Source organism: Rhinolophus sinicus, chromosome 16 (assembly GCF_057876585.1).
Source record: "Rhinolophus sinicus isolate RSI-liver-muscle chromosome 16, RSI-T2T, whole genome shotgun sequence".
NCBI lineage: Eukaryota > Metazoa > Chordata > Mammalia > Chiroptera > Rhinolophidae > Rhinolophus > Rhinolophus sinicus.
This window is the reverse complement of record NC_142516.1, coordinates 20,071,987-20,097,048: the sequence shown is the minus strand read 5'-3', so window position 1 is coordinate 20,097,048 and position 25,062 is coordinate 20,071,987. Positions and strand designations below refer to the sequence as shown.

Below are 25,062 nucleotides of genomic sequence, written 5' to 3'. Positions count from 1 at the left end.
ATGTGTGCTCTCATACACTGCAAATAAGAAAGAATACTGGTTCACTCTTTCAGGAGGGCAACACGTCATCTTGTCCATCCTTGTTCTAACATTTCCAGTTCTAGAGATTTAACCAAAAGAAATAGCTTCAGATGTGTCCCAAGACATTCATCACAGTGCTTTGTTCAGTATCAAAAAAACTGAAAACAAATCAGATGCTCCTTGATGGATTAAAATAAATGACGTTTGAGTCACACAACAAAGTATCATATGGCCATTAAAGAGGACACTGTAGAAGACACTTGCACAGAAAATACCAGAAGGAAACACTCTGAAATATTAAGAGTAATTATCTCCAGGACAAATTTTAACTTTCTCCTGATTTATAAATGCTAAGTTTTTAAATACAAGCAAGTGCTAATTTTGTCAGAAGAAAAAAATGTGAGTTGTTTGTTTTTAAGTGTGGGGTGCCTGGGTCTGATCCTTGAAAAATCTCAGAGAGAAAAACATTTTCCTACCCAAACACATGCTGAGCCCTCCTCTGTGAAAAATGCTATAACAGCCAAGCTTTGAAAACTGGATGAGCATTTCCACTAATAAATGATAATGAATGAGGACCCAGAGATTATGCATATGGCAACCTGGGGAGAGAAGTGATTCCATTAAAAAAATAAGACCATATTTACTAAATAAGGTACATGTTTCATTATTTCCTGAATGAGTTACACGTTATGAGTGCAACCATGAAAATGAAATGGTTAACATAAATATTAGGTTTTTATGAAAAAGTATGAATTTCAAACATGATAGCTATTATATTTCTGTAGCCTGAACTAATGAAAATTACCCTTGTGAATACACTTACTTACCTTAGTTCCAAGACCTACACCACTTCTGATCAGTTCACATAATCTAGGAACTAGCTCACCCAGCACCGACACATCAAGGTATTGCAGGCACTTTTGGAAAAGAATAAACATAAATTAACCTTAGCAAATAATTAGGTCCATATCACATCTTCAATTAAAAATTGCCATGTCAAATATGTACCCACTGGATTTGACGTAAAGTTGAAAAATAGCTGGTTTAATTTTGCTCTGACTTCAATGTTAAAACCACCACTGTACTACAAACAGAAAAACCATTCATTGGTGGTTCAACGTTAAGTATAAACCAAAAATGATGAAAAACACTGACTTACTGAGGGAGAAAATAATGATTACCCAGTTAAAAAAAGGACCTCTCTGGGCCTACCTCTTCTTTATCAATCCATGTTTAATGTGAAAGACCCAGGTTAAACCTGACCTTCAGTGGGCCTGTCCTACCAAACCATCTGATAAGTTGACTTCTTAGCAGATTTTGCTATATTCTATTTTTTTAGATGCAATGAAATATATTCTATAATTAAGGAGCATATGGTGTTTGCTATCTATTCCTATTCCTATTTCTTTAAGCTTTCTTCCCTCCACCCCCGAATAACCCAACTAAGACATAACATCCTTAAACCAAATTTTGGTAAGTCTCCCAGTAAGCACTACAAAAACATCTACTTCTCTTGTCCCGCCTGTGATTTGCTCAGCAAAACCATTTCCAGTAGCTCCCAAACTCTCAGTTAACCACCCAGGGTGTGCACAGTAGTCAACTTCAGTGACTTTGGTGACTCCTAATCCAAGACAAGAGTCCAGGAATTTAGAACCCGGTGCCAAGCAGCTCTTTCCTGCAAATCCCTTCCTGTGACTGAAACAACCTATCAGCACTGCTCAATTCTCCTCCCCTGCCTTTGCACTTCATCCTAGGTCCTCCCAAAGACAAAAACCTGAACCTCGCTGCATGGGCAGGCCAAAGACAGAGACCTACACAGAGATCTCTGAGTATTTGTTCTCCTATGAACACACATGTGGACTAACAGATTCTGACATGTAGAAAATTATTTATTCCATTTAGTAACACAGAAGAAAAAAGAAGTATACTAAGAAAAAGCTGCAGTCACAATAGGTACTCCACTTATCCCTCAAATCTCTACTTCATTGAATGTAACCTGAAGACGTTGAACAATTACACTCTAAGATAAGCAAACAAACTTCGACTTTCTCATTACATTAGGCACTGACCATGTTGATTGTTTCCATCATGGGGGAGGATTTGGCAGCACTGAGTCGAGCACTATCCATCGCAGCCTGAGAACACAAACGGAAGACACTCAGCACATTCAATTTATACAAAAAGAAACTCCACACACTCCCATAAAAGGACTTTACGCCAAATTGAAGAATCTTTTTAAAAGTAACATGTAGAAACAACAAAGTCAAACTTAAGTCTAACTCCAACTTTTTTTGACCTACACTCAACCATTTACCTGCAGAGACAGAATCTCACTACAGGTGAGAAATTCAGTCAAGTTAGAAATTAACTGCAGTTAGAAATTAACATAAAATGGCTCTGAGCAAGTCATCCTTGAGCCTCAGGTTCTCCATCCACTAAATAAAGGAAAAGACTAAACAAATTTCTATCTAAGGGTTTTAAAAATTACCTCTAAGCAACAAAAAAATTCATACGTTTATTGCACTAACTTTGTAAAGGGCTTTCACATCTACAGTGGTATTTCAGTCCAACTACCCTGTAGGAGAAAACACTATCCAGACATTAAGAATGAGAAAAGTAAGGCATACAGAGTGACTTGCCTACAGCTGCGGAGTCTGGACTAGAATTTTTATTTCCTAATTCTCAACTCTTAGTAGGTGGGAACCTAGGAAGAGGCAAGATGACTACGAAAAGAAGGAAGACTGATGAATGGAGAAAAACAGAAATATTAGAGGCAAAAGGAAAAGAAAGTTATTAGAACAGTGTAGGCAAGTTAAAAATCAAATAGTCAACTGACAAAACATTTACAATCTATATGATGGAGGTTGACAGTCCAATAAACAAATACAAATGTAAAAATAAACAAGTCAAGTACAAAAACAGGCATGGAATAGAAACACAATTCACAGAAGAAATAAAAATAGCTAATACAATATGAAAAGACAATGGACAACACTAATAACAGGAAAGTGTAAATTAGAACAATGACATTCTTCCTTATCAGGTTCATGTTATTCAAGGTTGGCAAAGATGTGGAGAAAACAGAACATTCCTAACCTTTGGTACCACAAAATCTCTCCTACAAAAATTCAAAATCACTTCACTGTAGAATACCAGGCATGCATTAAAAAGAATGAAATAGGGGCGGCCAGATCACTCAGTAGGTTAGAGTGCAAGCTCTGAACAACAGGGTTGCTGGTTCGATTCCCACATGGGCCAGTGAGCTGCACCCTCCACAACTAGGTTGACGACAAAGAGCTGCCGCTGAGCTGTCAGAGGGGCAGCCAGATGGCTCAGTTGGTTAGAGTGCGAGCTCTCAACAACAAGGTTGCCAGTTCAATATTTAGCTGCGCCCCCTGCAACTAAATATTGAAAACGGCAACCGTACTTGGAGCCGAGCTGACCCTCCACAACCAGACTGAAGGACAACGACTTGGGGCTGATGGGCCCTGGAGAAACATGCTGTTCCCCAAATATTCCCCAATAAAATTTATTAAAAAATAAACAAAAATGAAATTGATCTTTATAGAGATATGATATATTATTGACAAAAAGCAAATTGCAGAACAACATTCATAGTCTGATTCTATTTTAAGGTTAGTATGTTTATTTGGTTTTGCTGTCTATGACTACAAAAGAATTTGAAAAAAAGACACAGGAAACTGTTTACAGTGGGTACTCATCAGGAATGATACTGTACTAATAGGGGAGAGGGGACTCCTAGGGAATTACTTTCTACTCTTTTTGTTGTTTTAATTTTTCACAATAAATGTTTCATCTGTACTTTTTCTAAAAAACAACTCGGATCAGAGACTAGGCAACTATAGTGTATGTTAAAAAGCAGAATAATTTTGGACTATGCCAAAGTCTAAACACAAATCCTCTTTACTTGTCGGGCAGGAGTGGTCCATAGGACTCTGAGGGTATAGACCCAACCCCGAAAAAAATAAACAAATGTACAAAAAACTGTTAAATAAATGTTAATACATTTTTTGAATGGAAGTGTCATTTTCATGTGATTCAAAAAATAGTGTGTAAGCCTGCTCCCTGCCCACCCCTATAAAAAAAAAACACTGCATGTGATGACAGTAATTGAGCTGTTTTGAGAGTGGTCAAAGTATCATTCAAGTCATGCCGTTTGTCTATAGACAATGGATGGACTGTTCAGCTGGATCGCAGCAGCTTAACAGGGCTCCTCATTCATGGTACTTAGCAAAATGCCTGTGTTGTCAACTCACCTTTTCTTGGTCTGTAGCCCGGAGGCTCAAATAATTGAGAACTTGGGGTTCCAAGACACTTAAGGACTCCAGCAGAGCCGGGATGAGTTTTGGTGCGTGTGGTTTCAACATGGCTCCTGCACTTTTGCTGATCTTCACAAGGGTGTTAATGCTACAGAGACACAGAACACAACTCCTGAGTCCTTTGAACAAAAGAAGCCCTGCAAATCTAATCATGAGGACGTTCTGCAGTTTATTGCATACTGGAATATACTCACGGTTAGAGCCTGGTCTTAGCATGAATTTTTTTTTAACTTTTTATTATAGAAATATTCACGCATATATGAAAGTACAGAGAATCACAAATAAAATTCTATGTATTCTCCACCCAGTACAACAATTAGCAGCTTTTGGCCAATTTAATTTCATATATACACAGAGACACACTTTTTCCTCCTGCTACTGTATTATTTTAAAGAATAACCCCAAACTAAACTTCAGTACGTATCACTAAGAGGCAAGCACTCTTTATCATAAATATCTTTGTACACCTAAAAAATATTAATAATTTTTTCATATGAGCTAATATCCAAATTTCCCAGACTGTTTCACAAATGTTTTTAAGTTTGTTAGAACCAGATGCAAGTCCATCCACACGTTGCAATTTACTTCATTTCTTACATTGTTTTTAACAGTGCCCTCCATCCTTTTTTAAAATTTATTTGTCCTCACTGATTGTATCTTGATGGTGTTACCTAACGTGTTCCTCTGTCACTTGTACAAATCTGTAGGCTAAACCAAGTTCAGAGTGATCAATGTGTTCAAGTTTGGTTGGCCTGAATCATCCATTATAAAGTTCACCATCAGCCTTTCTCACCAGTGGATTAAGAAGTCACTAATGATCATTACCTAAATTATTTTACAGAGTATAGCAAAATGGTGATGTCCTAATTTTATCATTCCTTTGCATTTGTTAGGTGAATCCTTCTAAAAGAACTTTCCCTCATCAACTATTTAGTTACAATGAAATACTGTCAGTAAAATTAATTTGATCTAACTTTAAGAGTGAAATAAAAATAGAACACATGAAGTTCCCAGATAGCATTCTAGCTTAAAAACAAAAAACACCACAAACTAGAATCCTTCACTGTTGATTTTAACTTAAAATAGCCACAAATACCTAAACACATGAGCGGTGTGTTTTTTAACATTTAATTATTGCAGGTAGTAAACTGTTTACTTTGAACTTAATAAGCTGTGAAATATTACAAAGTGGTACAGCGAACAAGCAAGCTCCCACGAACCTATGCATAATGGGAAGATGTGCTTGCTGGGACAGAGGCCGACGACTATAAACATTTTACTCAAGGTCAAAGCAGAATGGCAGAAAACAAGGTTTCCTGGTCGAAAACAAGGTTTCCATGAGAATGTGCAAAAATGTTCTCACAACTTTTCTCATATGTTCTAGTCACCTCATATTCTCCTCAAGGCACTTCTCCATACTTTTAAGAATCTCATATTCAAAGAATCTCAATCTCTACTGAATGGCTAGGAACTAAGTAAATCTAGTACATTCCCATCATCCACTGATTCACACCTGAGGGCTCGAACTTCTGTCACAGGACTCATCATTCCTTTGTCCAGAAGGCAAGGTAGAAGGACAGCAATGGTTCTCTGGCCAGCTGCTCCTTTGGCTGGGTCACACATTTTCACACAAACCTCACATACAAAGAGCATGGAAATTAGTGAAACTGAACTCTCACGCAATAAAGCATTCATCTGACAAAACACTTACTACTTCCCATATCCACAGAAAAGAATGAGTGGATCTAGAGAACATTTATAAGAAAGCATTTAACCATGTGACCTATGGCGACGTTTATACAGCTACAATATAGAAGTCCCAGATATGTCACAAAATCAAGTTCAAGTGGGAAACTAATAAGCTTGCCAACCTCATAAATATGAAAGGCAGATTAACACATAAACATAGCAACAGCAAAAAGAAAAGAATGATGTCTCTTGATCTAAATGAGTAATGTGTTCTTCAGGGTCCAATGAAAGCTGTACCTTATATAAAGGCCCACAGAAGCTCACCATTTAAAAAGACCAGAGACATACTTTGTTAAAAATACTGGAATTATAGTGTAATAGCACCCAGTTTCACATGCATTGTAAGAACAATGAACTATAACCTGAAACCAATTACTCCGCAACTAAATGTCATTATTTGACCCAAAAAAATGAGACATTATTGTCACTGTCACTTAGAACCCTGCCCCACTTAACCCCCCAATGAAGATAAGAGTTTTCACCTTGCTCAGAGTTTTCAGAGCTAGTTCTGCTGCTTTTCGTACAGATTCCTAAAAATAAGAAAAGTTTGGCATTATACAAGTTAGAAAGTTTCCTTCTCATCTACCCCACAATGCATAAAAACTACCTTCAACTCTACATAGATTAGTAAAAAATCCTACTTCCGATACCAGGTAAAAAATTGGGCTTCATTAGGCTCTTTGCCCATCAAGGAACATATTACCATGGTATATTATTTTATTGAATTAGGTATGACCTATTTTGACCTTATAAAAATATGGCTATTTGGTATAACAGTTTAAAAACTAAATATATTATAAAAATAAATGTATAAAGACCTATGTGAGGATTCTGAAAGACTTAAAAAAATCTCTAATGAACAAAGCAAAAGAAAGGTAAAACTGAAGAACCTAATTTTAATGGTAAGATATCAAAATATCTGAAATTTAGACTGCCCAGGAAAAATTAAGAGCAATTATCACATTAGTTGGGAATGACCAATCCAATTTATGAAATTGATCAAAATAGTTATTCTGGATTATTTCCAAACTGTTATTTGTCCCTAATCAATAGCGTCATGAGATCTCTATTGAAAGAAAGTGAAGCAGTAGCAACTTTAAAAAAAAAAAAAAAAAAGTGAAATTTAGATCTAAAGACTGAAGATTCAGATACATCAAGATGGAAATTTTGGAGGAAAATTGTGGTCTTTCAAAATTGTCTGGATATCAAATTTCAAAATATATAACATATATTTTAATAATTCTGGTTTAAGTTACTCTATGAATAAATGCAGATTTATTTCTATAATACCTTTATATCATCTTGTACTCTAAAAAGAGTTTCCCAAATTTCTGGAAGTTTATCAATGATGTCATCTAAGGGTCTTCCTCTCAATAAATCATTCAGAGCCAAACAGCTGCAAATAAACAGTTTGGTTTCAAATATATGACCAAGAAAGCCCAATATTTTACTATGAAACATTCTCATCAAATAAGAACATGGTTCTTAACCACCCCACTCCAAGACAACAATGACTATTCTCTCCGTGGTGCCTCAAATATACCACAGACATATGGCATTTAGTCATCAAATGTCTGTTTCCCACAACTATAATACAATCTCTTTGAGATGATACACCGTTTTTTACTTACCAGTGTACCCATCCCTAGGGCCTAGCATAGATTATATATGTGTACATAAGTCCCACCCTACAAAGTCATGACAGTATATAAATACATCTTGATGTCTCCCAATTTAATAAGTGATCATCTACTATAATTTCATGCTTGTAAAAACCAAGACAACTAAGGAAAACTACTGTCCAGAGTTTAAAATGTTCAACAACAATAAATGTCTAACCCAACCATTAATATGTTTTTAGTAGTTTGGCACAAAGTATAAAACCTGGAAATCTGAATGAAAAGAATTCAGTTGTATTTGACTAGTTTTGTACTTCCAAAAATAGTACCTGGATTCTCGAACTCGCCACATGTTGCTGGTAAGGTTCTTAATCAAATCTTGAAGAATTTCTTTCAAATACTTATCCACCTAATGAAAACAAAGGAATAAAATTAAAAATGCAAAATTCATCAATAGTCAAATTATTCATCTCTCAACCACAATGACCATCTTTCCGTATGTAACCACCTAAGGGTCTCTCTAGGCCTCTTAGCCCTCCACTCTTTCCCCCACTTTGGTTACTGAAAGCTGCCAGCATGATCATTCTAAAATACAAATTTGATCCTTAATTCCACAGTGCATGAGGATGAAGTCCAGTCACCTGGACATGAATCCAAACCCTCTGTGACCCAGCTAACGCTGAAGGTCTCATGCTCTATCTCCTCTCCAGTCCTACCTCCACCTATAATCTCCTTCCAGGTTCTACGTGCCTGGCTAACGCCTCCTTGTCCCTCAAGCTTCTAATCGGGCATCACTTCGCAGAGAAGACTGGCCTATGCTGCTCTGTTCCCATAGCACCCTCATAAGCACGTATGAGACCAGACAGTAACTGTATTGCTCCATCACACTGACACCTCAAGCACAGGGATAGGATCTCACTCGTCCTTCCATCGCTGACACATGGCACGGTGTCTGGCACACAAAGAAGTATTATGATTGTTCAGAATGAAAGACGAGTTTAATCTTTCCAGCCTCTGTTTTGTTTTGATATACAACTATCCATTTGTTAACAAGAACTGATGATACACTCAGTTTTTACGGTAATCCAAAGAGCCTCCAAACTTACAGCTTTTCCACTTCTACTTTTGTGGTTAGGACAGGTTTTGTTTTCCTCACTTATACGTAAGAGAACCAAGACACAGAGGCAAATAACTCACCCTGAGATTTAGCAAACTGATGTCTTCCTATGTCCACTTCCCTAAACTTCTCCATAGCGATCTCATCCACACTGTGGCTTCACCTTTCACTCATACAGAGATGATACTCACATCTCACGAGCCTATGCCTGTGCCTGGAGCTGTAAAGTCAACTCGCCTATTAGAGCTTGGCTGACCCAGTGGTACTTAACACTCCCCTAAGCAAAGGAAACTCACTGAGCCTCCAAAGCTGAACTACCCTGTGCCTACCATCATAAACAGGAACACACTCAACCTAGCATCAGACTGAAGAGAGAGGAAAGGAGCACGTTATGTGCAGGGACTGAAAAGACATGGTATGGGTCATAGAATTTATTTACAGTGAACTATGAAGACACTAATAGATTTTAACCCCAAATGGCACAATCCAATTTGTTTTTTGTTTTTTTTCTAATCACTTTTACTGCTGATAATTAAATAAAGGAAAGCAAAGAGGAGAGAAAGATGACAACCTGTTCATCAGGGAAAAAATAAGGAAAAAAGAAATGGATTCAAGGAACACTTTGGAAATAGAATAAACAGAATGTGCTACTGGATTCAATTGAGGACGAGGGTTAAGACAGACAAAAATCAAGGACGACATCGAGTTTCCTGGCGTGGGTAAATGGATGAGAATAGAAAGAGAAGGTTGTTTATTCAAGTCCTATTCTAAACATGTTAAGTCTAGAAACAACATCCGAGTGACAATGTTGAGCAGCAGTTAGATACACAAGTCAGGAGCATTAAGTCTCCTCTGGGCCAAAAATAGAAGATTGGGAACCATCAAAATAAAGATGACATTAATATGCCCTGGAGTTGCTGAGCTCATCTAGAAAGATAAAGTTGAGAGAGTAAAAGGTACTCAGAGGCAAGCCCTAAGAAATCCTCCTATCCAACAGTGGAATGGAATATGAGAAGCAACCAGATAAGAGAAAAGCAAGAGAGAAAACCATATATGGTAATCGCCTGCTTCCTTGTCTATGGCTTCAACTAAGTGAACTTGTTGAATGTAGGAACCATGCCATTCTCCATATCAACATACATGTAGTATTCCATTTGTGTGAATATACTACCATTTCCTTACCAGCCACCCAATGGACACTTCGACTATTTCCATTTTTCAGATTTCAATAAATGCTGCCATGAGCATTATTTGATACTTTGAAAGAAGAAAGCAAGGAATGAAAGAAAGTTGATTTGTTTAAACAAAAAGTATACGAAGTAGAAAGGAAGACGGGCACTGGGTTGCAATTTGGGGAGTAATCGGACAAGCAGTCAGATACTTGCCGTTGATTTGTCAGTGACCAGTGCATTCCAAATACTTGTCATGGCCTGCCGAATACCAAGGTTGGGATCAAACTGGTAACGATAGAGACGAGGAACCAGTTGAGGCAGAAAAGGAGCCAGCTGTTCTCCAGCTTTAGTAGCAATTACATTAAAACCAAAAGCAGCACCCTAAAATAAGAAGATGAAGAAGTGGGTCAGATACACCTGTTGTAGTAAAATGGTAACATGTTAAATATATGAAGATCACAACATTCTCCTTCCCAAACTTGTCCCTGAATTGAGCATGATTTACTGAGTGTCCCTGCTTTCCCAATCAACAAAGCACCCATGTGGTGGTCTAGTTCTCTCTAGACACACTTTTGCAAAACAATGCATATCAACTGCCACTATCCACCAATGCAACACATTTGGTTTTGGAGGGAAGTGAAAAATAAAAACTGTCCAGTGATAGAAACTTACCTTCCTCGAGTTCCACATTGCATGATGATTGGCTAAATTCATAAATTTATACACCAGATCTGGTTGACTAAGATCACTTGCCAGAGAACAAAGCTCCTTGTAAGTAGAGAGGCCCTGGCTTGGAAACAAACAAACAAAAAGTATGCAATAATGTGTTCTCTATATCCGACCTAATAATAATTGTATCACCGATACTACTAGGACATTTTAAAATTACATTTTCACTATTATTTCCAATATTGAGTTATCTCATTGCCATAGACACAGAGAACCACGTTGAGAAGAATATAAAAAGTCACCTAATTCAATTATCAAATGCTTGCTAAATGACCTAAAGACGCCTGCAAGGCCCAGAGGTGGAGCCCTTTACCACCTCGGGAGGCGACTCAGTAGTTCCTCAGTACTGAATATTGTACACGAATCTCTCTCACAATCATGAGACTCACTCAAAGACAACTTCTGTCTTCGTGAAATCTTTTCTAAGCTAGAGCACTCCAATCGTGGTAATAGCATCTTTGAGTCCTGTTAACTTTCCTCAGAACAAATAATACTTGCTCAAGTACCTGATCATTTGTGTTAGTAATTTTGTGAAAAGGGAGCCCTTTTTAAAAACTCAGGAGTCTACAGGGAGAGTAAGTGAAATAAAAACAATGTTCGATGTGAAAATGGTGAGCTAGGGGAGAACGTCAAGGACAAAACAAGGTGCCGCTTTCTGATGTTGCAGACAGCACTGAAGCTGCAGTCCTACCCGAGGATTTTTAGAGGAAAAGCAAGTGTGACCACAACGGAATAATGATAAGATAAAGGAGGTAAGCCTCTAGGAATTAATTGGAAATGCTAAATTGGTGGACTCCGAGATACCAAGCAGAGATGCCACCTCACCCCCTCACAAAAACTAGGTGCTCTGGATGCCCAGCTATGCTGCCAGACCACCCGCCGCCCTTTCCTCAGGATTCACTGAGTGGGAGCTGAGAAATCCCCTCAGTGAAGGTAAGATCCTCCCCACAGCAGCCCACCACCAACGACTAGTCAAAGGCCCGATGAAGGGCCGAGCCCCTCAAAGCAGGACAGCTCTGAAGGGCCATCCAAGCGCAGCTCCAGAGCTTCCCGAGAGGTCAGGATTCACTTAAGTGTTGGAGCAGGTCAGCTCCTCCTTGGGACCATCGGCCATCTCCTGCTTCATTACCCCCAGGACGATGATTACAGGGCACTCTTTAATAAACTTCCAATATACAAATCTCCATCTCAGAGTTTCCCAGGAATCCAATTTATTAGGTTGGTGAACAAGTAATCGCGACTTTTGCAATTATTTCTAACCTTTTAAACCGCAATTACTTTTGCACCAACCTAATACAACACTAGGCTTTTTCCACACAAGTTTTCTTCTTCCACTAACACAACATTTCCTAGGAGGGTGGAAATCAGCTTTGTGAGTGCTCTAGTCACGAGACTGAAGATGTCTACAACGACTGATCAATGGATTTGACACACTTACCCATCGGGTGTTTTGCCAAGGCCTCCACCTTGAAATACCACTGTCTCTCCAGAAACTTCATGTTTAGCTCTAAACCAAAACAACAATGAGAATTTAAATTAGCCCCAAATTTTTCATACCAGCCTTCAACTAACTAATAAATTTCATTTGAAAACCGGTAAAATCGGAAGGAGAACTAACTCTGGGTGATGAACACACAATGGGATTTATAGATGATGTAATACAGAATTGTACACCTGAAATCTATGTGATTTTACTAACAATTGTCACCCCAATAAATTTAATAAAAATAAAAATTAAAAAACGAAAACCGGTAAAATCAAATTCTCTACCAAGTATCTACCAAGTACAAGATGTAAAAGTCTAATCCTTTCCATCAGCCTGAGAATGTTGTAAAATGAAGTCTAGAATAAACAAATTAATAGACCCCATATAAAAGACATCCTATATATAAAGTGAAATGTGGTCTCACATTAAAAACTATCCTTCCTACTAGAGAGGCAATACAAAGCACCAACCAATTACAAGAATGATGGCCCCTCTCACACTCTTCGCAGATCGACTGTGAATGACATGCCAGTTTCCTGTCTTCACTTTCATTTAGCCAACAGTAATTACAGTATTTGTGTAATCCAATGCTTTAACTGTCCTGAGAGCATTCAACTTTCAAAGCTTGAACCTACTGGCATGTTTCTAAATGTAGTTTAATTTACTTTCTAAACTATATACACCAGATAATTAAACTGTTATCCAGAGCACAACAATCACTGACTTGCAATTTAGAAAAGACTTTATAAACAGGAAAATGAAAAGTGGAAATTTCCTTCTCCCATTGCATGTTCTCTGTATGTGCAAAACTTGCCCTCTGTGTTCAAATCTGAAGTTATCAAGTTCACTGTACCTTTTGCCAGTCATAAGTGTTTCTACAAGCGTAGAAACTAATTCCTGTTGATCTTGTTCATTGCCCAGTTCATACACCAACCCAAGGCCTTTTGAAGCAACGTCTTGGCTAAGTTCTACGCAAAAGTCAAACAAAGTAATATTACGTTAAGAAAAATTTGTCTGCTGGCTATCAAGTTGAAACTTTTAAAAACTTATAATATTAACCCAAAATGATATAAAAATAAAGATATGAAAACAGAATCAATCTACCTGTTTTGTTAAAAATTTAGTAAATCATCGCAGTGGACATGGCCCCAAAAAGTCCCTGTAAATGCAGACTACATTCACAGAAGAGCCAACTCACAAACCAAGTGAACACTGCCGGGCTCAGTGTGCAGTGCATAGTGACAGAGGATGAATGGACCGCAAGTCATACACGTGACAGGCAGAACAGACTCACGGAATTTCAATTCACCTATATCCAATTTTCTTTTTAATAAAAAAGTCAACACCAGACCATATGTTTAAAACAATTTATAAAACAAAGCTACTATTTGAATGTCTAACACATATACATTTGCTTTCTCTTGGCTCCAAACACAAAGCGGAAAGGAAGCAGAAGTAGAAGAACGCTATTATTTAGGACAAACACTAATGTTAAGGGCCTTAGCTCCATTTTTAAATTCAAACTGAAGAACATGATTTATTAAAAAAATAAATAAGAATCGAGTTTCCTGTACCCTTTTATGTTCATTAATCCAGATTTTTAAAATCTGAAGTACAAGTTTAATAAAATTGGAAATCAAATATTTACCAATAACCTACCATCATTTTCTGACAAAACGCACACAAATGCACTCTGAATTTCTTTAAGATGAGACTGAAAGAAGAAAAAGGGCATTTAGAAAACTGAAACTCTACCTCTTTGGGAGAATAAGAATTTTTGCTCAGGATACACAACACCTGTAAAATCTCAGGACCCAAGGCAGCCACAAACCCTGCAGCACTCTCACCTTTGAAGGCAGCCAAACCACCTGAAGGCTGGGGAGGCACAGTCTGAGCCTCCCCATCGTTACCACTTCTGGCTGTACATCTTCAAGTTCCGAATCATCTTCCAGCCAATATATATCAGGCTGCCATCCTTCGCTCTTTCATATACAGCTTACTTCTAAGTATCTATTATTGGTTAATGGCCCCCACCTCAGCACTGGCTCTCGCCTTCATCACCTTTCAACTATAATATTTCATAAGCGGTGTCTAATAGAGCTGATAACATTTATAGCACGGCTTACCTTCACTTCTTTGTGGGTACTTAGTTTCCTCACGAGGGAAAGGAGCCAGATGCAGGCTGCTTGCCTCACATGTGGGTTGGGGCTAATAATATGTTTATTTAAAATCACATCCAACACCCAGGGAACCACATCATTCACTTTAGCTCCTGGGAAAAAGAAAAGAATGATAAGAAACAATTAAAATACTTGAATAGAGTTTCTTGAAAAAATTAATTCAAATCAACATTTACTCAATATAACAATCCTATAACATATTAAAATCTAAATGACTAAGATGTTTCAGTAAGTTGCCAAAGGATCCGGTAATTGTTCATGTCAGAACTTAGTATAAGCTAAACAACCTTTCAAAGGTACTCAGGTAACTTTAGTTCCCTAGAATGAAAAATCATCCCCATAATGGAAAAAGCTATGCATGTATTAAGGGCAAAGGGCATATGAGAAACTTCTGTACTTTCCTCTTAATTTTGCTGTGAACCTAAAATTTCTCTTAAAAAAATTAAGTATTTAAAAAAAAAATTAACTACACTCTCTCTAGTCTCAGCAATTTTTCTTTCTCTGTTGTATTTTTTCCATTTCTCATCGAAAAACTTACACACAAACCAACCTCTCTTACTTCACTTTCCTTTTCCACCTACGATGGCATTTTCCCCCTTTCCTTTATTACTTCAGGGTTCCTCAGCCTCAACACTGCTGACGTTTTGGGCTGGACAGTTTTTATGGGGAGCTGTCCCATTCAGAGCAGGATGTTTAGCAGCTTCTCTGGCCTCCACCCAATAGAGACGGTCACACCCACCCTCTCCAGTCCAGACATTACCAAATGTCTTCTGTGGGACACAATCTCCCCTCCCTGTCAAGAACCACTGCTTTACATTAAGACCTTTCAAAATAGTTGTCTGTACTCATAGTCTGCATTTTTGTCTCCTCTTCATTTTTCTTGAACCCACTCCACTCTCAGTCAGGCTTTTACCTTCTCTACTCCACAGAAATTACCCGTAAAAGTCAACAATTACCATTCAGTTGCTAAGTTCAATGATCAATACTCATCTTAATCGATCAAGCAACAGTGAATGACCCAGGTGACCCCCACCCCACCCCCACCATACACTTCTTTGTAGCTTTTCTTCACTTCAATTCCAGGAGCCCTCTACTACTTCAGACCACTTCTTTTCAATGTCCTTCTCTGGTTTCTCCTCAACTACTAAAACTTGAAACAACGGGGAACCCCAGAGCTCAGTTGTTAGACCTCTTGTCTTTTCTACTCACTCCCTTGGTGATGACATCTAGGTTCCTGGCTTTAAACACCATCTTTACATGATATTCCCAAACATTTTCCAACCTGGAACTCCTCAAAATTCCATACTCATACATCCAAGTGACTTCCAGGTATGTCCATGAGGATACTGGCCCTAGCTCACCTCTGGGTGAGTTGGGGGACATTCCAACACAGATCGGAAGGAGAGTGGAGGAAGCAGAGCCAGTGAAGCAGTCTTCCCTGTACCCTCCCCACCCCAACTCTACAAAAGTGTATCTCCCACAGCCTCCCCCATCTTAAGTGACAACTCGATTCTTCTAGCCGCTCACATCAAAAACTCTAGTCATCCCTAACTCCTCGGACACCCCACATCCAATCCTGTAGGAAATCCCACGGGCATGACTCTCAAAAGCCTTTCAGCATTCATTTCTCACCACCTGCAGGCTACCGCCCTGCAGAAGTCGCCATCACCTCTCACCTGGAATTCTGCAGTAGCCTAACTGTCCTTCCTGTTCTGCCCTTGCCCAGTTCAGTCTACTTTCAACCCGGTACTAGAATGACCCTTTTAAAATGTCATTCCAATCATGGCTCTCCTCAGTTCACAATCCCGCGACTGCTTCTCATGGAAGGCCTCATGATGGCCTGCAAGGCCCGACATTATCTGGCTTCCCACTGCCTCTCTGACTTCGTCTCTTACTCCTGCTCTCCTCACACACTCTGTTCCAGCTGCACTGGCCTCAAACACATTCACGCTTCAAGGCCTTTACAACTGCTACCGCTTCTGTCTCCAATGCTCTTCCCCAAGGAATCTACACAGCTCTCTGACCTGCTTCAGGTCTTCACTTTAAAGAGACCTTCCTGAGAACAGGCACCCTATGCACTCTAAATTACCGTCCAAATGTCATCTACCTGCTCTTCTCCATGAACACTGATCACCATTTAGCATGCTGCATGTCTCCCCTTATTTTGCTTCTTGCCAAACGCCCCCAGTACAATGTAAGCTCCACGAGAGCAGAATTTTCGACTATTTTGATCATTCCTGCATCACTGGCACCTAGCACTGTACCTGGCCCAAACTAAGCATTCAATAAATATTTGCTGAACTAATTTACGACTTAACCCTTTCTGGCTATGAAAAAAATGTCATATGTACACTACTTTGTTTCCAGAGGAAATAAAGTCAGCCGCCAAAAGGGTCTTAAGAAATCACTATTTTAAGGAAAACAAATTGCAGATTTATCCTTATGTTAAATGGAAAAGGTGAGAAAAACACATTTTGATTATTTGTAAAATGAAAATAAAAACAACTATTACCTTGGAAACGGCCTACTCTGTCCTCCTCCTAATGAATGACACCTTCATATCCAAAGCCTGAGCCCTCCTGCAAACGCTTCTCAGCCCTCCTTCTTGGTTCCTTCTCAGGCCCCTCTCCTTTCAGTTTTCATTGACTCTGATCCCCTCTCTAGCCTGTCTAGGGTCTTTCCCCTTCTCTGCCTTCACTGCGTTGAGGAAACTAGGTAGAAATAGTGCTACCATTAATCAAGACCGGGAATAAAGAGGGACAGTAGTTTTAAGGAATAAAGAAGGCAAACTCGTTAAGAGGATGAAAGGAGGAAGAGAAGATGATCTCAAATTTAGCCACATAGAAATGCTGGTGCCTGTGGAACCTCTGTGTGAAAATCCTAATGAACTGTTGGCAATACAGCTCTGGAACACAACGCAATGGTTCTAAGACAGAGATATACATTTCCAGGTCATAAACATATACTGGAGGAAGCAATGGGTATGGGTGAGCTGGGGTATCCTAAAACCAGCGGGGAGTATGGAGGTAAAAGAGCTAGTGAAGGAGAAGGAGAAAAGGTCAAAGGAGGAAACCCAGGAAAACAGTCTTGCAAAAACTAAGTGAAAAATGTTCTAAGAAAGTGTTGGGATAGGCTAAAGGGCTGGGCGAAATCAAAACGTAGTAAGTAAACCGAAAAAAAGGAAGACAAAATAAGATTTCAGAAAGCATGAAACAAGTACGAGGACCCTAAGAGAAAGAAGAGCTAGAACTGGACTCACAAAGGCAGAAAAATGTCTGAAGAAGGTAGAGCTGTATTAGTGCACATTCCCACGTACATGGAAACCCTGGATATATAAAGAGGTATCAGGTGCTATTAGCTCCTTACTAGTTACACTCATCTAGTTCTCAGAGTCAGATATATCCTTTATTTTACTCTCCCGTAACCACAATTCTATCCGGGCAACTACAACAAGTCCTTATTAGATTCCCACAAAGTGCCAAGTACTGAGTTACATGCTTGAGATACTAAGATGACTAAGACCTAGGCCTCCTTCTATTCAAAGCAAGGTAAGTACATGGTAACAGAGAACATCCTAACAGTTGAGTAGCACTCATTTGAGAATGACAAACAACACAGGCAATCACAATTCAGGTCAAAACTCATCATCACCTGCTTCACCACAATATTTGATGTTTTTCATTCCCTAAACACATACAGACGGGAGAACCTCAACACTTGACGGAAAATTTGAGACTCTTGGATGAGCAAAAAGCCCAACAGGATCCAATCTTCCAAGAAAAGTCTGAGGCAACACAGAGGAAATTCAGAAGTTTGAAGACTGGCCTATGTACCCTGCTGTTAGCTTTCATTTGCTTAAGGCACTATATAGAAATCCATGCCTCGTAGCACATCTGCTCTCCAGTGTGAGTGACCCCTCGCTTGTGTCAAGCCTCTGACATCACCTCTCACACACAAACTGAGAATTTCTACTTCCGGTTTGGTCGCCTATTTATTAACAATGGTTACTTCCCTTCCTAGAGTAGCTTCCTTCTGTACAAATTCCTCCTTACCTTGCTTCATATGCTTTCCAACAGAAACCTCAGAGAACTGACTCTACTTGGTTTCTATCAAGCCACAATTCCCCTAATTAGAGTGCAAGGAAAAGTATGCTTTCCATTTCCTATAAATCTCTTTACGGTAGCTAATGCAATAATAGGTGAATAAGGAAGTAGGTAATCACAGCAGGGTTAAATGTATAATAACACCAAGTATAATAACTAAATTACTGTATTCATGGTAGAATGCAGTTCATAATGGACTCATTACCATGAGAACACTCTTTTTAATTTCCTCAACTGAGAAAATAACATAAAAACTTGGTGATTTTCCTTCTGTTTTAAAGACAGAAAATAAATTCTAGTCCAAATACTGAAATATATTTTCATTTCCAAATTCAAATCAAACCACAAGACACATGAAATCATAGCATCTATTCCACGTAATCAGAAACTGCACGCTCCCACAACTCTGTGGTCACTAAAAGCCAGGGAACCTGTAGTCCAGAGGCACCTGCAGAGTGAGCAGAAGACACTGAAACTTCCTTGTGTGATAAAGGATCAGGGGACATGATTTGGAAACCGCTATGCCTTGACTTATGAGACTGGCTCAATACACCGATCCCCATGAAAAGAGCACAAATTTGAAGATAACTCATAGCTAACTCCCCTGCTTGCTTGCCAAAGGACTAAAAACAAAGGTCTCATTCATTACATGCTGACTCTCCTTTAACCAACTATTTTTCTTGACTGAACCAAACTGATAAGACAGATATAAATATTTCAAAAGGAGTTAAAATGGAATGTAAAAATTTTTTCTTTTGCTTCAAATGAGATAAAGAAAATAGAATGATTGAAAAATCGATAAGCTGAATATTTGGTACCAGGAGGAGGAGTATATTCTTCTTCAGTCACTAGCCAGGCATCTCGGGCAGCCACAGAACTAGTTCCTATCGCAGCACTGGTAATGGCTTCGCCAATAGTGAATTGAAGTTCTATCTGCTTGGCCTGCAATGAAGGAGACGAAAGCCATGAATCAGTGAGAACATTGCCCCAAAACATCCATTTTACGGAAAGCCTGCTTGATATATTGCTTCTCAGCATGCTTTGTTGTCACTCTTCACCTGTGACTGCTTTCAGCTAAGTGGGTGGTTCAAAAGTGAGGTAGGGTGAGGGAATGGAGAAGGTAAGAAAGGCATAAAGATCTTTTTCAAAGTACATGTTGCACTCCTCACCCTCAACAGAAAACCACTGCACAACGGTTTTTAATCTACGGAAGCACAATTCCATTTACTTGGGGGGAAGGGCATGGACTTTGAAGCCAGACAGATCTCCATGCAAATTCTAGCTTTGTCTCCAACCAGCTGCATATCCTTATTTAAACTCTGAGTTTCAACTTCTTCATATGAAATATGAGCATAACACCATCACCCACTTCACCAGAAAGCTTCTAGTGGATGCCACATTTGTAGCAACTGCACAATAAATAGCAGCCATTATAATTTATTAACAACTCTTCTTTTAATCTTAAATTATATGATACCTCCAAGTTATTCTTAAATGGTTCAGAAAAAATAGAGAATGACAAAACAAATGTGGTCAAATATTAACATTTGGTAACTCTGGATAAGGGGTACAAAGGAATTCTTTATACTATTGTTACAACTTCACTGTAAGTTTAAAATTGTTTCAAATATCAAACGTTAGAAAAAGTCTACACAGTATATTGTCAAATTTTTAACAATTCAATTCAGAAATTTTGACACTCTTCACAAGTATGAATCACGGACTCAATACAGAATTGGACCTGTCTTAGTTCCCTATGAATTGGAAGAAATTTTAAGAAGGGGGGAATTGGACGAGAATAAAAATCAGAAAGCATGAGGGATATGGGAATATCGACCTTTGGGAGAGCTCTACAAAGCATACAGACAGGAGTTTAGCAACTCCTAACTCAATGCTCTAGTCCTGATAAGGTGTCAAACGCTGGTATCACATGCTTCCTGTTCTGAGGAAAAAAGAATTTAAGGGCTTCAGTCCCACAGCTTCCCTCGTCAAAAGTTTCTTTGGCAACTCTAAGCTGAGGAAAAGGTATTTCAGAGAATTCTGTATTAGAGATTCGTTTTAGTGCTTGTGGTTTTTTTTTCACATTTCTTCTTGTTAATAACAACAAAGTTGGCATTACAAACAAATACAAAACTCCCCTAACACCATTTATGAATGACACAATATCTAGACTGCTTCAAGGTATTCTAGAAATAAAGAGGAAGTCAATAGAAAAAATAAAAATAGACACATGGGGATTCATTATATTATTATCTCTCTACTTTTCAGTATGTTTGATATTTTCCATAATAGAAAATTAAATTAAAAACAAATTTAGAACCTTGTCCTAGCTGACTGTGAAGATATTTGCTTCTCTGATTCATGCTTTTTTTCATTCTTATTCATTAATCTCTCCATCATGTTTCTAGCTTTTCATGTATTTCTGTACTTCCAAACTCTTAAAATAACGGCTTCAATAGCAAGTTAAGAATCTAGACAAAACTTCATTTATTCAAACAAAACTGGAAGAAACTCAACTCTCTCAGATTTAAAAAAAGGAAAAAAGGTAAAATCATAAGCTTTCCCCCAAGCAGTTACAATGTCAGTTGCATCCACAGAGAACCTGATATGAGCATAATTCACTATCAAAAAAATTCACTTTAAAATACTGAATGAATTAAGAATCCAGAGCCCTGAATTTTAATACCAGCTCTATCACTTAGCTGCCTTAGTCCTCAGCCCCAACTCTCCTCTCTCCTCCCTCCCATCTTTCAAGGCCCAGCAGCATCACCTCCAAAAGTCTGCACCAATTCTCCCAGACAAGTATCCTCTTTTGTGACTCTACTGCTTTATATACAAATGTCGGTACAGGTTCAGTTACTCTACCAGTATTTTTTGAGGTCCTACCATTAACAATCACACTGCTGGGCACTGGTTTTATAATGGCAAGCAAAACAGACTTTGCCTTCAGTGTAGTGGACAATTAGACACTGTGATAAATGCTATGAAGAAAAAGTACAGAAAGTCATGACAGCACAAATAACTGAAGAATCTAGTTTGAAGGGTCACAGAAGGCTTTTCAAGGGGCCCAGCAACAACCCGAAAAAGAAGTTGGGTTTTTCAAAAGCTCAGAGCAGGGCCGGCCCCGTGGCTCAGGCAGTTGGAGCTCCGTGCTCCTAACGCCGAAGGCTGCCGATTCAATTCCCGCATGAGCCAGTGGGCTCTCAACCACAAGGTTGCCTGTTCAATTCCTCGACTCCCTCAAGGAATGGTGGGCTCTGCCCCCTGCAACTAACAACAGCAACTGGACCTGGAGCTGAGCTGCGCCCTCCACAACAAAGACTGAAAGGACAACAACTTGAAGCTGAACAGCACCCTCCACAACTAAACTTGAAAGGACAACAACTTGACTTGGAAAAAGTCCTGGAAGTACATACCGTTCCCCAATAAAGTCCTGTTCCCCTTCCCCAGTAAAGTCTTTTAAAAAAAAGAAAAAAAGCTCAGAGCAAAGGAGAACGGAGTGGCTGGAGTACAAAAATGTGAGTAAGTGACAATCAAGGCTGGATCAGTGGCCAGATCAGGCTATATGCTAAGACACTTATCACACCGGGCAGCAGCTGACAAGTGGCAGGTCTCCTCCACTACACTGGGCATTTATCTAAACCAGGGGTGTCCAAACTTTTTTCAACGTTTTTCACCAAGGGCCACATGCAGTAAAATACACAAACAGCCGGGCCACTCACTCAAGGTAAAGTATGTATTGCCTCACCTGGTTTATTTAAGTAAACTAAATACATTTTTGGAATTTGCTGCAGGCCAATTAAAAATGGATTGCGGGCCACAGTTGGCCACTGGCCGCAGTTTGGACACCCCCGATCTAGACAGAAGCTAAGTCATCAGACACAAGAGTAACTAGAATACTAGCACCCACTCCCCACCTCCAGCTGACGGGGTAGGGTTCCCCCTCTACCCACACTGCACCGTGCATTACTCAAAGTGTATGAGAAAAGCACTTTTCCACACAAGTGATTTAGTCAATGCTATGCCCACCAGGTGATGAGCCCTCAGCTGGCATTAATAAGTTCTTGGTGAATAAATTATACTTAAATTTAAAATCTCACAGCATGCAATATTCCAACTTAAAAAAGAAAAAAAGCCTTTTGTTTGAATGACTAACAATAAGATAGCAATATAAATAAATACCTCCACAGAATCCATCAGACCTTGCAGGAGGAGTTTCTGGTGAGGAAAATCTCCATCCCCAACTGGAAAATATCCCAGTGTTTGGATTGCTCGTTCTTTCATCTGGAAGAAGAGAGAATTTTTTTGTTAAACAAAGTATATCCCAGCTTTATCCCAGAACCACATTTCCAAAATGAGATGACAGGGAGGGCAGTCCGTCTAACTAACACAGCAGTGCATAGTTTTGCTTTTTTTTTTTTTTAAAGTCTCCAACTTTACAGAATTAAGTCTGTAAGACATTGAAGGGAGAAAGACATAAAACTGAGTCCAGTAAGGGTCCATAGCTGCAAAAGAAGAAAGAAAAAAGCCTTTAATTAATTAGGTATTATCCCTCAAACTATAACCCTTAAAAATGTAGGTTCTGGACCCACAGGACCTAAGATCAAATCACACAACCTGACAACTTTAGTAGCCTTTACAGGTATGTGACCTTAGGCAAGTTACTTCACCGGTGACACTATTTCTTCACCTGGAAAACACAGATGACAACTGCACCTACTTTACTAGACCTTCTGGAAGGTTCAATTAATGTATGTGAAGCACCCAGCATGTGCCTGGCACATTACAAGTGCTCAACAATGGTTGGTAATGATTATTTAGTTAATAATAATTAATGAAAATTACACTGTGTGATCCTCTCAGAAACCTTTAAACAGCAGCTAGATCAAGAATAAGAATTACATGTTTATTAAGCTTGTAATAAAATAATTTTTCTGCTCATTAAATTATCTCATACTTCAACAATGAGGAGCACTGACCACAAAGAAAATGTTTTAAAGTCTATAAAAATTTTTATCTAAAACTAAAAAACTATAAATGTCCTTTCCCTCACACTGATTACTAATGCCCAGACTTCTTAAAACCAAACTGGCTATAGGAGGTTAAAATTTAGATTTGGTCTGAAGTAACAAAAATCATAAAATTATTTAACACTTTATTATCCACCTTTTGCATGACAAAAGAACTACCTGATGCATTTAACACTTTACCCAAATCTTAATAGTTATGAGCCTAAATTGGAGTAACTGGGTCAAATGGTACACACACAAAGGTCATGCACAAATCACCCCTAACTCAAAATTAAACAAATAGCGGGCCGGCCCGGTGGCTCAGGCTGTTGGAGCTCCATGTGCCTAACTCCGAAGGCTACTGGTTCGATTCCCACATGGAACAGTGGGCTCTCAACCACAAGGTTGACAGTTCGATTCCTTGACTCCCACAAGGGATGGTGGGCTGTGCCCCCTGCAACTAGCAACAGCAACTGGACCTGGAGCTGAGCTGCGCCCTCCACAACTAAGACTGAAAGGATAACAACTTGACTTGGAAAAAAAAAAAAAGTCCTGGAAGTACACACTGTTCCCCAATAAAGTCCTGTTCCCCTTCCCCGATAAAATCTAAAACAAAAAAAAAACAAAAAAAATTAAACAAATAGCATGTTTCCCCAAAAATAAGACCTAGCCGGACAATCAGCTCTAATGTGTCTTTTGAAGTAAAAATTAATATAAGACCCAGTCTTATTTTACTATAAGAACAGGTCTATGTGATAAACTATGCAATATAATGTAATATAATAAATATAATATAATACCAGGTCTTACATTAATTTTTGCTCCAAAAGGTGCTTTAGAGCTGATTGTCTAGCTAGATCTTATTTTCAGGGAAACATGGTAGTCACCTAGACTTTCCTCCTCTTTATTGTATCATTCCTTTCCACGTTAAATCCTTCCTCCAGCTGCAATGCCATCTATTCACTACAATTGTGTCTTTGCTCATACGCTCACTCTCACTCTCACACACACACACACACACACACACACACGCACACACAGAGGGCCAAAAAATGTATAAACATTTTAAGAAAGGAAAAAACTGTATTAATTGTAATACTCAATATATACCAATAACAAAAGATGAATACAAGTCATGTTTGATTTCTGGAATTACAAGAGGTGCTCAAAGTGGTTACCAGCAGTGTCCAGACACTTCTGATTACGGCAAACTACTGCTTGAGCATAGATAACATCGCTTAAAATGTATATACATTTTTTTTGGCATCCCCGGTATATACATATATACATACACACATACATATATAGAAAGAGAAAAACAGAAAGAATTTCAGAAGGGGCGGAAGAAAAGAAGAGACTTGCCTTATTTGTTTCTTTACTAGAGGGTATTCTATTTAGTAAGCTTTCCACAAGATGTAATTTGGTAAAGCCAGACCCCTCACTGGGGACTGGGAGTGGACCGTTTCTGCCAATTTCACCCAGGGCTGTACAGGCAGCAATTGCCAGGAGAGGTGATGTGCTGTCCAGAAACGATCCT

At 38.8% G+C, this 25,062-nt stretch overlaps 1 protein-coding gene across 4 annotated transcripts in view; it reads right to left on the bottom strand.

Moving 5' to 3' along the window:
- Positions 1-25,062, bottom strand: part of ECPAS (Ecm29 proteasome adaptor and scaffold) — a 100,633-nt gene that overhangs the window by 13,142 nt on the left and 62,429 nt on the right. For all 4 annotated transcript variants that reach the window (XM_019749528.3, XM_074330823.2, XM_074330822.2 and 1 more), the window contains 16 exons: positions 24,888-25,060; positions 22,699-22,800; positions 19,335-19,458; positions 14,360-14,505; positions 13,893-13,947; positions 13,087-13,201; positions 12,186-12,254; positions 10,691-10,808; positions 10,232-10,399; positions 8,059-8,138; positions 7,401-7,506; positions 6,593-6,640; positions 5,875-5,996; positions 4,299-4,449; positions 2,091-2,156; positions 849-938 (listed from right to left, as the gene is read on the bottom strand). In XM_019749528.3, the coding sequence (XP_019605087.1) occupies positions 849-938; positions 2,091-2,156; positions 4,299-4,449; positions 5,875-5,996; positions 6,593-6,640; positions 7,401-7,506; positions 8,059-8,138; positions 10,232-10,399; positions 10,691-10,808; positions 12,186-12,254; positions 13,087-13,201; positions 13,893-13,947; positions 14,360-14,505; positions 19,335-19,458; positions 22,699-22,800; positions 24,888-25,060 (1,733 nt within the window). The remainder of the gene's footprint in view (positions 1-848; positions 939-2,090; positions 2,157-4,298; positions 4,450-5,874; positions 5,997-6,592; positions 6,641-7,400; positions 7,507-8,058; positions 8,139-10,231; positions 10,400-10,690; positions 10,809-12,185; positions 12,255-13,086; positions 13,202-13,892; positions 13,948-14,359; positions 14,506-19,334; positions 19,459-22,698; positions 22,801-24,887; positions 25,061-25,062) is intronic.